The 15,528-nt window shown below is 44.0% G+C and overlaps 2 protein-coding genes and 1 non-coding gene across 3 annotated transcripts; 1 reads left to right on the plus strand and 2 right to left on the minus strand.

Moving 5' to 3' along the window:
• Positions 1–6,746: 6,746 nt before the first annotated feature.
• LOC113047592 (ST13 Hsp70 interacting protein) lies at positions 6,747–12,858 on the plus strand. Its single transcript, XM_026208967.1, has 13 exons — positions 6,747–6,906; positions 7,197–7,348; positions 7,578–7,629; positions 8,301–8,385; positions 8,974–9,047; positions 9,229–9,295; positions 9,383–9,467; positions 9,548–9,658; positions 9,740–9,842; positions 10,587–10,703; positions 10,795–10,852; positions 10,975–11,066; positions 11,953–12,858. Exons 2-13 carry the CDS (start codon positions 7,239–7,241, stop codon positions 12,082–12,084), a joined length of 1,086 nt encoding a protein of 361 aa, XP_026064752.1. The 5' UTR covers positions 6,747–6,906; positions 7,197–7,238; the 3' UTR covers positions 12,085–12,858.
• A 538-nt stretch (positions 12,859–13,396) lies between these two features.
• Positions 13,397–15,198, minus strand: LOC113047604 (RING-box protein 1). The gene is made up of 5 exons (XM_026208971.1): positions 15,065–15,198; positions 14,242–14,320; positions 14,080–14,150; positions 13,902–13,987; positions 13,397–13,766 (listed from the first exon to the last, which is right to left on the minus strand). Exons 1-5 carry the CDS (start codon positions 15,140–15,142, stop codon positions 13,754–13,756), a joined length of 327 nt encoding a protein of 108 aa, XP_026064756.1. The 5' UTR covers positions 15,143–15,198; the 3' UTR covers positions 13,397–13,753.
• Positions 15,199–15,341: 143 nt separating this feature from the next.
• trnaq-cug (transfer RNA glutamine (anticodon CUG)) lies at positions 15,342–15,413 on the minus strand. Its single transcript has one exon. It is a non-coding gene; the product is annotated as a tRNA-Gln (tRNA).
• Positions 15,414–15,528: the final 115 nt, after the last annotated feature.

Raw genomic sequence — 15,528 nt, forward strand, 5'->3', positions numbered from 1 at the left:
AATTTTCGATTTTTTTGTTATTTCACGCCAATAAAATGAGTTTTTCAGCAGTCAATTGTACTAACCGACTTACAGGATTTGATGAATCACTGAGTTTTTTTTTTTTTTGTTTTTTTTTTGTTTGTTTGTTTTTTGTAACGTTAACTATTTTTTTTATTAGATAATACGCCACGTTTAGCCATGACGGGATAAGGTAAGTGACCGTTATCTGGAAATTCTAATTATTTTTATGGGTATAAAATAATAATTATGAAGACAAGACTAATAGCCTACTGTAATTAATTACTGTCTTCTACAGCAGTCGATCTCCTGTTACGTTAGTTGAACTTGATTTAAAATGTCAGGAACGTGCCTGATATTTTATAGTTATTTCTAGTGGCATATTAAACTACATATTATGACCACACATTGTGGTAGACTAGTTTGTTTATATTAAATAAAAAATATATATCCTCTGTCACTACTCGTTTTCAATATATAGTATATTAATTCCACGGCTCCAACGCACAACACTACTGCACACTACTGGCTCCAAACAAATCTTCCCAGACTCTGGCTCCGAACGCATCTGCGCAGACACTGGCTCCAAGCGCATCTGCGCAGACACTGGCTCCAAGCGCATCTGCCCAGACTCTGGCTCCAAACGCATCTGCCCAGACTCTGGCTCCAAACCCATATGCCCAGACTCTGGCTCCAAACGCATCTGCCCAGACTCTGGCTCCAAACCCATCTGCCCAGACTCTTGCTCCAAACCTATCTGCCCAGACTCTGGCTCCAAACCCATCTGCCCAGACTCTGGCTCCAAACCCATCTGCCCAGACTCTGGCTCCGAACGCATCTGCGCAGACACTGGCTCCAAACGCATCTGCCATGACTCTGGCTCCAAACCCATCTGCCCAGACTCTGGCTCCAAACGCATCTGCGCAGACACTGGCTCCAAACTGATCTGCCCAGACTCTGGCTCCAAACGCATCTGCCCAGACTCTGGCTCCAAACGCATCTGCCCAGACTCTGGCTCCTAACACATCTGCCATGACTCTGGCTCCGAACACATCTTCCCAGACTCTGGCTCCAGACGCATCTGCCATGACTCTGGCTCCAAACTCATCTGCGCAGACTCTTACTCCAAACACATCTGCCATGACTCTGGCTCCGAGCGCATCTTCCCAGACTCTTGCTCCAAACGCATCTGCCCAGACTCTGGCTCCAGACGCATCTGCCATGACTCGGCTCCAAACTTAGCTGCCATGACTCTGGCTCCAAATGGATCTGCCCAGACTCTGGCTCCAAACGCATCTGCCCAGACTCTGGCTCCAAACGCATCTGCCATAACTCTGGCTCTGAACGCATCTTCCCAGACTCTGGCTCCAAACGCATCTGCCCAGACTCTGGCTCCAAACGCATCTGCCCAGACTCTGGCTCCAAACTCATCTGCCCAGACACTGGCTCCAAATGCATCTGCCCAGACTCTGGCTCCAAACGCATCTGCCCAGACTCTGGCTCCAAATGCATCTGCCCAGACTCTGGCTCCAAACGCATCTGCCCAGACTCTGGCTCCAAACGCATCTGCCCAGACTCTGGCTCCAAACGCATCTGCCATAACTCTGGCTCTGAACGCATCTGCCCAGACTCTGGCTCCAAACGCATCTGCCCAGACTCTGGCTCCAAATGCATCTGCCCAGACTCTGGCTCCAAACGCATCTGCCCAGACTCTGGCTCCAAACGCATCTGCCCAGACTCTGGCTCCAAACGCATCTGCCATAACTCTGGCTCTGAACGCATCTTCCCAGACTCTGGCTCCAAACGCATCTGCCCAGACTCTGGCTCCAAACGCATCTGCCCAGACTCTGGCTCCAAACGCATCTGCCCAGACTCTGGCTCCAAATGCATCTGCCCAGACTCTGGCTCCAAACGCATCTGCCCAGACTCTGGCTCCAAACACATCTGCCATGACCCTGGCTCCGAACACATCTTCCCAGACTCTGGTTCTAGACGCATCTTCCCAGACTCTGGCTCCAAACTCATCTGCGCTGACTCTTGCTCCAAACGCATCTGCCCAGACTCTGGCTCCAGACGCATCTTCCCAGACTCTGGCTCCAAACGCATCTGCCCAGACTCTGGCTCCAAACACATCTGCCATGACTCTGGCTCCAAACTCATCTGCGCAGACTCTGGCTCCAAACGCTTCTGCCCCGACTCTGGCTCCAAACCCATCTGCCATGACCCTGGCTCCGAACACATCTTCCCAGACTCTGGTTCTAGACGCATCTTCCCAGACTCTGGCTCCAAACTCATCTGCGCAGACTCTTGCTCCAAACGCATCTGCCCAGACTCTGGCTCCAGACGCATCTGCCATGACTCTGGCTCCAAACGCATCTGCCCAGACTCTGGCTCCAAACGCATCTGCCATAACTCTGGCTCCGAACGGATCTTCCCAGACTCTGGCTCCGAACGCATCTGCCCAGACTCTGGCTCCAAACGCATCTGCCCAGACTCTGGCTCCAAACTCATCTGCCCAGACACTGGCTCCAAACGCATCTGCCCAGACTCTGGCTCCAAACGCATCTGCCCAGACTCTGGCTCCAAATGCATCTGCCCAGACTCTGGCTCCAAACGCATCTGCCCAGACTCTGGCTCCAAACGCATCTGCCCAGACTCTGGCTCCAAACACATCTGCCATGACCCTGGCTCCGAACACATATTCCCAGACTCTGGTTCTAGACGCATCTTCCCAGACTCTGGCTCCAAACTCATCTGCGCAGACTCTTGCTCCAAACGCATCTGCCCAGACTCTGGCTCCAGACGCATCTGCCATGACTCTGGCTCCAAACGCATCTGCCCAGACTCTGGCTCCAAACGCATCTGCCATAACTCTGGCTCTGAACGCATCTTCCCAGACTCTGGCTCCGAACGCATCTGCCCAGACTCTGGCTCCAAACGGATCTGCCATGACTCTGGCTCCGAACGAATCTGCCATGACTATGGCTCCGAACGCATCTGCCCAGACTCTGGCTCCAAACGCATCTGCCCAGACTCTGGCTCCAAACGCATCTGCCATGACTCTGGCTCCGAGCGCATCTTCCCAGACTCTGGCTCCAAACGCATCTGCCCAGACTCTGGCTCCAAACACATCTGCCATGACTCTGGCTCCAAACTCATCTGCGCAGACTCTGGCTCCAAACGCTTCTGCCCTGACTCTGGCTCCAAACCCATCTGCCATGACCCTGGCTCCGAACACATCTTCCCAGACTCTGGTTCTAGACGCATCTTCCCAGACTCTGGCTCCAAACTCATCTGCGCAGACTCTTGCTCCAAACGCATCTGCCCAGACTCTGGCTCCAGACGCATCTGCCATGACTCTGGCTCCAAACGCATCTGCCCAGACTCTGGCTCCAAACGCATCTGCCATAACTCTGGCTCTGAACGCATCTTCCCAGACTCTGGCTCCGAACGCATCTGCCCAGACTCTGGCTCCAAACGCATCTGCCCAGACTCTGGCTCCAAACGCATCTGCCATGACTCTGGCTCCGAGCGCATCTTCCCAGACTCTGGCTCCAAACGCATCTGCCCAGACTCTGGCTCCAAACGCATCTGCCCAGACTCTGGCTCCAAACCCATCTGCCCAGACTGTGGCTCCAAACGCATCTGCAATGACTCTGGCTCCAAACAAATCTTTACTGCACATACTCTGGCTCCAAACGCATCTGCCCAGACTCTGGCTCCAAACAAATCTTTACTGCACAGACTCTGGCTCCAAATGTATCTACAATTAAACAAAATAATGCTAATTGCACTGTGGTATATCATAATTACAAAGGTGTGCAAGGCTCTGAACGCATCTTCCCAGACTCTGGCTCCAAACGCATCTGCCCAGACTCTGGCTCCAAACGCATCTGCCCAGACTCTGGCTCCAAACTCATCTGCGCAGACACTGGCTCCAAACGCATCTGCCCAGACTCTGGCTCCAAACGCATCTGCCCAGACTCTGGCTCCAAACGCATCTGCCCAGACTCTGGCTCCAAACGCATCTGCCCAGACTCTGGCTCCAAACTCATCTGCGCAGACACTGGCTCCAAACGCATCTGCCCAGACTCTGGCTCCAAACGCATCTGCCCAGACTCTGGCTCCAAACGCATCTGCCATGACCCTGGCTCTGAACACATCTTCCCAGACTCTGGCTCCAGACGCATCTGCCCAGACTCTGGCTCCAGACGCATCTGCCCAGACTCTGGCTCCAAACTCATCTGCGCAGACTCTTGCTCCAAACGCATCTTCCCAGACTCTGGCTCCGAGCACATCTTCCCAGACTCTGGCTCCAAACGCATCTGCCCAGACTCTGGCTCCAGACGCATCTGCCATGACTCTGGCTCCAAATGCATCTGCCCAGACTCTGGCTCCAAACGCATCTGCCATAACTCTGGCTCTGAACGCATCTTCCCAGACTCTGGCTCCGAACGCATCTGCCCAGACTCTGGTTCTAGACGCATCTTCCCAGACTCTGGCTCCAAACTCATCTGCGCAGACTCTTGCTCCAAACGCATCTGCCCAGACTCTGGCTCCAGACGCATCTGCCATGACTCTGGCTCCAAACGCATCTGCCCAGACTCTGGCTCCAAACGCATCTGCCATAACTCTGGCTCTGAACGCATCTTCCCAGACTCTGGCTCCGAACGCATCTGCCCAGACTCTGGCTCCAAACGGATCTGCCATGACTCTGGCTCCGAACGAATCTGCCATGACTATGGCCCCGAACGCATCTGCCCAGACTCTGGCTCCAAACGCATCTGCCCAGACTCTGGCTCCAAACGCATCTGCCATGACTCTGGCTCCGAGCGCATCTTCCCAGACTCTGGCTCCAAACGCATCTGCCCAGACTCTGGCTCCGAACTCATCTGCGCAGACTCTGGCTCCAAACGCTTCTGCCCCGACTCTGGCTCCAAACCCATCTGCCCAGACTGTGGCTCCAAACGCATCTGCAATTACTCTGGCTCCAAACAAATCTTTACTGCACATACTCTGGCTCCAAACGCATCTGCCCAGACTCTGGCTCCAAACAAATCTTTACTGCACAGACTCTGGCTCCAAATGTATCTACAATTAAACAAAATAATGCTAATTACACTGTGGTATATCATAATTACAAAGGTGTGCAAGGCTCTGAACGCATCTTCCCAGACTCTGGCTCCAAACGCATCTGCCCAGACTCTGGCTCCAAACGCATCTGCCTAGACTCTGGCTCCAAACTCATCTGCGCAGACACTGGCTCCAAACGCATCTGCCCAGACTCTGGCTCCAAACGCATCTGCCCAGACTCTGGCTCCAAGTGCATCTGCCCAGACTCTGGCTCCAAACGCATCTGCCCAGACTCTGGCTCCAAACGCATCTGCCCAGACTCTGGCTCCAAACACATCTGCCATGACCCTGGCTCCGAACACATCTTCCCAGACTCTGGCTCCAAACGCATCTGCCCAGACTCTGGCTCCAAACGCATCTGCCTAGACTCTGGCTCCAAACTCATCTGCGCAGACACTGGCTCCAAACGCATCTGCCCAGACTCTGGCTCCAAACGCATCTGCCCAGACTCTGGCTCCAAGTGCATCTGCCCAGACTCTGGCTCCAGACGCATCTGCCCAGACTCTGGCTCCAGACGCATCTTCCCAGACTCTGGCTCCAAACTCATCTGCGCAGACTCTTGCTCCAAACGCATCTTCCCAGACTCTGGCTCCAAACGCATCTGCCCAGACTCTGGCTCCAGACGCATCTGCCATGACTCTGGCTCCAAACGCATCTGCCCAGACTCTGGCTCCAAACGCATCTGCCATAACTCTGGCTCTGAACGCATCTTCCCAGACTCTGGCTCCGAACGCATCTGCCCAGACTCTGGCTCCGAACGAATCTGCCATGACTATGGCTCCGAACGCATCTGCCCAGACTCTGGCTCCAAACGCATCTGCCCAGACTCTGGCTCCAAACACATCTGCCATGACTCTGGCTCCGAACACATCTTCCCGGACTCTGGCTCCAGACGCATCTGCCATGACTTGGCTCCAAACTCATCTGCCCAGACTCTGGCTCCGAACGAATCTGCCCAGACTCTTGCTCCAAACGCATCTGCCATGACTCTGGCTCCGAGCGCATCTTCCCAGACTCTGGCTCCAAACGCTTCTGCCCCGACTCTGGCTCCAAACCCATCTGCCCAGACTGTGGCTCCAAACGCATCTGCAATGACTCTGGCTCCAAACAAATCTTTACTGCACATACTCTGGCTCAAAACGCATCTGCCCAGACTCTGGCTCCAAACAAATCTTTACTGCACAGACTCTGGCTCCAAATGTATCTACAATTAAACAAAATAATGCTAATTGCACTGTGGTATATCATAATTACAAAGGTGTGCAAGTTTTTTTTCTCTTTAATATACAAGCAAATTACCAGACAAATTCCATGATCACAAGAAAAACAAGATATGTAAAATCATATACATTAATTCAAAAAAGGAAATTGTTATTTTAGAATAAACTTAAATTGGTCTTATAAATAGTAATTAAATATTTATTTAATTTTTTTACAGTAAAATTTGTGATTAGCAAATGTACATTTTTTTATGGCTAATTGAATCAAGTTCAGTTAATTAATTAAAATAGCTTTTTTAAGCTTAGAGTCTATTATTCCACAACTATAAAGTAGGTCTTTGACTTTGACGAGTTCTGTATTTAATCCAAAATGAAGGCAATGCCAAAAAGGACCCGTTGTTTTCGTTTCGTCACAGTATAGAGGAGTTTAATTCCCGCCTGTGCAGAATTCGCAGTCTCGCGTTCATTGCGTAGCGCGTGCACACTCACAGAGCGAGCTCAAACCCTCAAATCGCCGCTGTGGAAGCGCGTTTCAGGGACTAAGCTCTTTCAGGTACAGTGTTGATGTTTTATTTTTTGAATGGGCATATATTGAGACAATTGAATAATATAATAATTAAAATACCACGCTGATTTAACAAAGTGCGTTTCTTCCCGTATTATTTCAAGAAGCTTGTATACGTTAATCCTGTACAGCACTAATTACTGGTTATTTCCTGCACTGTTGCATTAGTTACACCGTTCCTGTGCGTTTTTGGCGTTGCGTAAATTACGATTAAGGCCGCGCGCTGATCGGACGCGTCATATGACGGGAATAATAATTCACGTTTCCTTGTTTTCCAGCGCATTGTTTTCTCCGCGTGAGTTTGGCTCGTGCTGTGGAATATGGATTCGCAGAAAGTGACTGAGTTAAAGGCCTTTGTGCAGCTGTGCAAAGATAATCCATCTGTGCTGCATCTGCCAGAGATGGGCTTCTTTAAGACCTGGCTGCAGGGGTCAGTGCTTGCTTGTGTGCTTCATATTTTTGTATTCAGCAGTGATGTTATGTTTTCTGTTAAAATAATTATAATCATTGATGTAAATTTCTATAGCCCAAGTGTAGAGCCTGTGTGAGCAGTCACAGTCACATCCAGCATGACATGAAAGTTCTAGCTTCATCACGATGCATAAATATCCCTGTATGACTCCTATAACATGCACATATGTAACGTTACTTTATTATAGAATGGGAGCAAACTTACCATTACCAAAAAAGAATGACAGCTCATCGTGCAAGGTAGGAAAATTAATCTAGAATTATTTTACTGTCCTCACGTGTATTTGCACACAACATTGTATTTGTGACAATATTTACTTACCATTAATGGGGAAGGACATGCTTTCCACATGTTTCTTAAATCTTGAGAGTTAATGTGAACATAACTAGTTTGTTCGCGATTTGATTTTCTGGTTACCTTTTAAATTAGGCCCAGAGAAAGCCATTTTGTCTTTCCCTAAATTCTGTTTTTCAGATTATTTATTATTATTAATTTTTTTTGTCTAATGACATGAATTTATTAAACTCTAGCAATGAAACCCGTATTTAAAAAATGTAGTCAAATTAATATATAACGTATTTTACAACAAAGCATTTAATTTTATTTTCAAATAAGAAAAGAGCTGCATAAATTAAAAACGTGGATGTAATATATATAATGTTTTTTTTTACTTTTTAGTATAGAATAGTAAATGATTTCTGTCGTAATTTCTTCCTGTTTTGGTGGTTTGTTACTAAAATGCGTTTCAGTGTGTATTTGATGCTAGTTTTTCCTCGGATGAAACCCTGAACCACTCTGAAATGACTCGGTGCTTTAGACTCATGCTACTGTACGTGATCTCAACTGTGGCAGGGCTGGTTCATGATAGTTTTCTAAAGATTGCCGTTGTTGTGTTTTCATTTGTCTGTAGGGAAGCTGTCCTTGTGATGGAGGCCCCAAATCAGCGGCAGAATCTGAACCTGTCCCGCCATTTGAGAGTGAAGAGAGTGAACTAGGTGTGTTGACTCTAATATCTCCTTTAATATCTTTTGTTTGCTCCTCATATGTCATCTTGATATGCCATTGCTCTGGCCTTTTTTTTGGATTGGTAATAGCTCTGAACTTTCTCTAAACTTTTTCCAGTTATTGCAGATTTTATCTGGCTCATGTTTTCTCGACAGTGTGCAACATCAGCTTTGTTTCTGATATTCAAACTAGGGCAATCAGTAGACAATGAAACGCTTGCCAACAGCGTTTGAGGTGAAGCAATACCTAGGCTTTAAAATGTCTTTAAAAACATTTATTTGAAACAAATCTTTTCGAACATCAATTATGTCTACACTGTCACTGTTAACCGAATGAATGCATTCTAGCTGAAGTAAAGTGTTCATTAAAAAACACTTTTAGTGCCTGCTGTAGCACCTTGTAGCAATCTCTAGAAATGCGAGCAGCTGACTGGCCCGTGAAGTTTTACTTTGCACAGTCAGTTTTCAATCTCATTTGGTACTTGAGTTTTATCATTTGTTCATGTGGGTTTGGAGAATATGCTCAGTTTCTAACGCTTGTGCGGTTATGTGAACTTCATCTGCCATTAATTTCTCCAGAAATTGACAATGAAGGAGTGATTGAGCCTGACACAGATGATCCTCAGGAGATGGGAGATTATGAAAACCTGGAGGTAAATGCAGTGAACGCACAAGATCGTGTCAAAGCAAAACTTCCATAATGCTTTGAGAAAAGAGTTCAACTCAAACCTACAGACTGGCTCTGACTTTTGGCGAATTGAGTTGGTGCAAAAGTTGTGTAATGTACTGCCTTGAGATACAAACGGGATAGTGAAATGCTTTGTTTAAACGCAGGTGACAGATGAGATGATGGACCAGGCCAATGAGAAGAAGATGGAGGCTATTGAAGTGTTGGGAGACGGTGAGCTGCCTCTTATGACATCATAGTTTCCTTAGTCGCAGTAATAATTTGTGATGAAAGGTTCAACAAAACATGCCAACTTTTCAGGTGACCTACAGAAAGCTGTAGATCTCTTCACAGAGGCCATCAAACTCAACCCCAAACTGGCCATTTTGTATGCCAAAAGAGCCAGGTATAAACCCTTCCCTGCTTTGGATATAGCGACCTGGTTTGCTTGACTGTTGGTTACTCGTGTCTCTTTGTGTCTTTCAGCGTGTTTGTGAAAATGCAGAAACCCAACGCTGCCATCAGAGACTGTGACCGAGCCATCAGCATCAACCCAGACTCAGCCCAGCCTTATAAATGGAGGGGGAAGGCCCACAGGTAAAAGACCTCAGCTAGACTTTGATAGAAGAGGTGTGTGTTCAGTGCTTTGCTGATGATGGAGGACTCTCATTCTTCCAGATTGCTTGGTCACTGGGAGGAGGCCGCTCGAGACTTGGTGATGGCCTGTAAACTGGACTATGATGAAGAGGCCAGTGCCATGCTAAAAGAAGTCCAACCCAAGGTATGTGCTCTGAACTCTCCTTTATGAGCCTTACACAAAGACTGCCGAGTTTTTTGGAGAACAGTTGTATTAATTTGCCACTTGGAGAACCCTCTTGAATGATGCAATTTAATCGAATAATATAGTAATGCTAATAGTTTAAATTTTAAGTTTATTTAATGGCTTTTATATTTTTTTAAACATCAAAAGTGTTTGTACGAATATATTTAATTTGCATGAACTAGAACTATTTCTTTTTTTTTCTTTTTTTTAAAGACTTCTGAACTCTATTTTGATACAGCCATGATGCATAACATGATATAATTTCCTGTTTTATAGTTCACATGACAACAAAATGGCTTTCTGCATGTTGGATATATGTTTGGTTTGGCATTGATGAGATGTTTTAATGTTTTGAAGAATATTAAGCTCACAAAAGCTTGACATAAATACAGTAAAGCGGTAATATAATGTAAATATATTACAATTTAAAATGGCTGTTTTCTATATGATTATATTTCGAAATGTAAGGATTCTTTTATTTAAATAGCAAGTTCAAAAAAACAATTTATTTGAAATTCTATTTTGTAACAAATGTCTTTTCCTGTCAGTTTTGAAAAAAACAATTAAAAGTAAATCCACAAAAATAAAATCTTACACACCCCAATATTTTAAACCGTAGTATGCATTTAAAATGACTTGTATCTTAAGGTCGTATTTGAATGGTAGGGAATGATTGAAAATCACTACTAATGTCTCTCACAGGCCAACAAAATCATTGAGCACCGGCGCAAATATGAGCGCAAGCGTGAAGAACGAGAGAGCAAAGCACGGCAAGAACGAGTGAAGAAAGCGAAGGAGGAGCACGAGAGAGCACAGAGGGTAAGAAATCTATTGATTTGCATCAAGCCACTGCCTCAGAATCTTCTGCACAGTCCGAGTCAGTCCTGTTAATGTGCATCTGTGTGAACAGGAAGAGGAAGCCAGACAACAGACCGGAGGGGCACGGGGAGGATTCCCAGGATTCCCAGGTATCAAACGGTTTATGTAAAAAGCCATATTGATTTGTCAAGCATTAAGAGAGCTTCCTGCAAAGCAGTGTTTGTTGTTTGAATTAGTAGAATTGATGTTAGTGTTTGTTGTGATCCTTCAGGAGGTGCTGGTTTCCCAGGGGGAGCTCCTCCGTTCGGAATGGCTGGACTTAATGAGCTGTTCAATGACCCAGAGGTTCTCATGGCCATGCAGGTAAAGTTACGAGCACCAGGACGGGGCTTTCAACAGCGTTAACAATTGCATAGATTACAGTCTAAAGTCATGGAAAGCCTGAAATAAATAGTATTTTTCTGGACCAAAGAAGTGATCTCAATCAGTACAATTTTTGATGATCATGGAAACGTCTAGTGATTTTTTTTTTTTTTTTTTCATTAAGCTCAGCGGAAAAATATTTGATTGTCTGAGTATTGATCTTATGTAGACACAAATCCACGGTGAGAACCAGTTTAGGATGGAATCGTACTTTTTATGTTGGTCTTTACAACAATTTGATCAAAGCATTTCAACTGATTCATCATAGTTAGATTATATTGTTTGACTGATATCAGTCTAGATTTGAATAATTTGTAGAAGTCTTACGACAGACTGCTTTAAAAAAATGAAAAAAATTAAAAATCTTACTGACCCCGATTGTTTAAATTGATGTGAAAATTTATTCTTGTTTCACAGATGCTTCAAAAAACATACATTGTAATAATAAATAAACAATTGAAATTGTTTATCGCGATTACTATCGTCCCTACTTTGAGTTGGTTAGCAATGGTATTGAACCTATTCATAAATGTCCATAATAAACTTTACTCTATCTGGTATTCCTGAGCATTTCAGCTGACTGTAGTTTCTACATGATGAAAAAATTGGGTTGCACTTTATTTTACAGTACATGTACTTATAGTGTATACTGTATTTATCTAAGAAAGTTCTGGTAATACAGGATGACTACATGGGTTAGGGTTTAGGGGTTAGTACCTAGTTATTACATAGTTACTATTATAAGTACCTAGTATGTACATGAGAAACAGGACTGTAAAATAAAGTGCTACAAAAATTTGTTTATGCAGTCTCATTTTTTTTCCAGGACCCAGAGGTGATGGCAGCATTTCAGGATGTGGCGCAGAACCCCGCCAACATCGCCAAGTACCAGAGCAACCCCAAAGTCATGACCCTGATCAACAAACTCGGCTCCAAGTTTGGCGGCCAGCAGCCCTAAAAAAAAAAAAGGGCGAAAGAGTTTCTGTCCCGTTCCAATACTCTGTTGTAGCTTTTTCTTACTAATGGTTTCTTGCCACAAATTACAGACCGCACTTAGCTTGTGAAACGCTAGAGATACTGATTTTAGACGAGTCTGGACTGTGCTGATGACGGCAGAAGAAACTATGAAAGAGTATCGGAACAAGACCAGAGATGATGCGCTTTTTTGGGGGGGGTGGGGGGAGCTTGAGTGACACATGAACTAAGAATTGGGTTTATTCCTTTAATGTTTTGTTGGGGACAAACTATACTGTGGGCTTCACTGAGGCTAACACATTTAGCAATCACGATCCTGGTCTCTTCTGAATATCAGGGGTTTCAGATTTGAGAGCCCATTAAAGCTGACTTTTGCTTCACTGACAAACTTAACAAACGGGTCTGTTCAGCATCCAGTTGTTCAAGGGAATTAGTAATTCTATTCACCTTCATCAATTCAGTGTGCTACATAGTTTGTTTGTGGTCTTATCCAGTGGGATCAGGATCAAAATGGGGTCTAGATTTTATTCATATATATTCCCCGTCCAAAGCAATCAGTCAATCACTTCCTGTTTAGGGTTCATGGGTGTTCCTTTTAAAGGTTTTTGATTCATGTTTTTGTTCTCAAGTTATTTTATTTTTCTCTCCTTACCCTCAGTGTAAAATTCAGTTATGAATAATGTTCTTACTGTGACAAATTTGCATCTTGTATGGTTTTCGTGATTTAATTCAATAAACATTTTGGTTGTTGCAAATACAAGTCATCTGTTTATTTACGGCCTTGAAATTTTATTTGACTTATCCACCTTTTTCCTGTCGTAAAAATGGGCGTGGCCACTTGTAAAGTCTATGGATCTGGCTCTGGTCGCGCCTTACAACTATTTTTAACTAAACAATAGAGTTAATTTTGCTGCTTGATATTGAAAGTTGGCATGTCTTAAGATAATACATTAAAATAGTAGAAATTATTAACACACTGGTATGTAGAGCAAATAGTTTTACTGTTTTAATACACATTGTTATTGTCCTCGTTATTTACCTGTAGCGGCTAATGAACCAGAAGTCAACAGCAGCCATTGATTTACATAATATTTTCCCCCCATACTATGGAAGTCAATGGCTGCTGTTAACTACTTGGGTTACATACATTATTCAAGACATTATTTTTTAGTGTTTAAATACTGGCTAGACTCCAGAATGGTTTATATGTAATATACAGTATAGGTACAGTAAAATACAGACATCTCTTCAAATGTGAACTGACCTAGAAACAGGCTCCTTAAACTCAGAACTCATAATCTTCCCTCCAGGTTACTTTTTATTTAACACGAGATGAATGGACAGGGCTTGGTAAGCCTCTTACATAAAGCCTTACAGTAAACAGCAGCCCAGAAACATCTGAGTTGTGTTAGAATGCGATTACATTTCAGAAATACTGGAACTGATGGAGCTGAATTTAGAGAGACTTTATTGGTAACTTACAGCTCAGAATGTTGCACATAACTCGAAATAAAATAAAAAAACATAACTAGTAACAATTTCAATTTGGACCATTTGGTCTTTAACAAGGGAGAGAATGGTGACAACAAAAATGCATCTCAGGGAAGAAAATCCTAGATCTGAAGCACAGGCACTGAGCTGTACAGTTGCTGCTAATGGCCGTACCTGAAAAACAGAGAGTATGAGTATTAATACAAACATTTACAACCAATAAAAGATATGTCAGAAAATGTGGGATTAGATCAACAATGCATGATCCCTTCTGAACGATAAACATAATGAAGAAACAAAATGACTCACTTCTGGAACTCCCACTCTCTGTTGTCCAGAGGACACACCTGCCTGGTCTTCAGCCAGCGAGAGATGCAGTGGAAATGAAACGCATGCTGCAGAACCAAAAAACAACACTGTCACAGTCCACACTTTTGATTTCAGCAAATCAAATATAGTTGGTGGGTGTATATGTGATCATACTCACATTACAGACTCCCCAGGCCACTGTGCACTCCTCTGATGTAGCTGACGCCTGATTAGCCTGACACTCTATACCTGAAGAAAGATGAACCAGGCGACTCACTTAATAGCAGCTGAAAGTGTGTTAAACAAGAAACTACAATCTAATACAGGAGCTGATACTTACAGAGGTCCATAATGTGATTTCTACAAATGGCACAGTTGTCCACCACAATGTCCCAAGCCCACAGAGCCACAGCGTTCCACTGCAAGAGAATTAATTCAACCAGTCAGGTCTCTCAACACAACTTCATGGCGATTCAGAATTATTTTACATTTACTTACTTCTACAATCTCATTTGTGCATTTTTGTGCAACCTCAGTGACAGTTATGTTGAGTGGTGGACATGTATGCAGTTTTTTTTCCTTTATAAACTTGTATGCTTCACCAATTTGTTATTAAGGTTCACATCAAAATAGATACAATAGCAAAATAGTTGCATTTTCCAGTGAGACTGGGATCCAACCCAATGTAAATCTCAATTCATCAGGAAATAAAACGAATCTTGCAATCCATACACACGGGTCGGAAAATACATGAAAAAATTGGAATTAATCTGAAATGATTTTACAAGGTAATGTCATGAAACTTCCTAAGTGATTTCTATCAGTGCTTCATTTATTTTAGTGGCCTAGTTTAATAATCTCTGGTTACGCAGCAGAATTTACTAGAGTTCAAATCTAAAGCGTTAAGAACGCCCAAATGACATGTGTCGATCAGATTCCACATATTAACTGGAGATATTAAAAGCTGACTGTAATCATGAACAGAACACAGGGAAGTGGTTAACATAAATAATGATGATGAGAAAGACTAGCGCCGCCGATGCTAACCGGGGATTATAAACACGCCGCTGTGAAAGAGTTTACATTTTAAAGAGACTACGCTGTTTACATGTATAATATACTTAAGATAAATACTTAACACTGACATCTCAATAGCACTGTACCTTTTTCACTTCAAAACGCTTTTTACTGGCTCCACTGTTAGCTCCACCAGGGGTGTCTACGTCCATTGCGGCCGCCATGTTTGCTAATGTGATCTCGCGAGAGTGAGTGAGATCGCATAATTCCTTAGTAAATAATCTGCGGATAGGTTTCAGTAAATAAAGCAATATTTAGCCGTTTATAATTCTGCTCATATTAAAACATTAATATACGTAAATTGGTATTCTCGGATCTATCGTAAAGTAAGCGCTACAGTTTTATCGGTTAGCGGAAAAGATCAGGTTCCACCGAGATTTGAACTCGGATCGCTGGATTCAGAGTCCAGAGTGCTAACCATTACACCATGGAACCAGACGGGACAATACGTTACATATTTATGGTTTTAAAGCAATACTGATATGAAAATGTTAAGGTTTGAAAGAAAATTCAAAACAGTTTTTAAATAAAATATTTATTTGAAATGACA

The sequence above is a fragment of the Carassius auratus genome, chromosome 3 (genome assembly GCF_003368295.1).
Source record: "Carassius auratus strain Wakin chromosome 3, ASM336829v1, whole genome shotgun sequence".
In the NCBI taxonomy this organism is placed as follows: domain Eukaryota; kingdom Metazoa; phylum Chordata; class Actinopteri; order Cypriniformes; family Cyprinidae; genus Carassius; species Carassius auratus.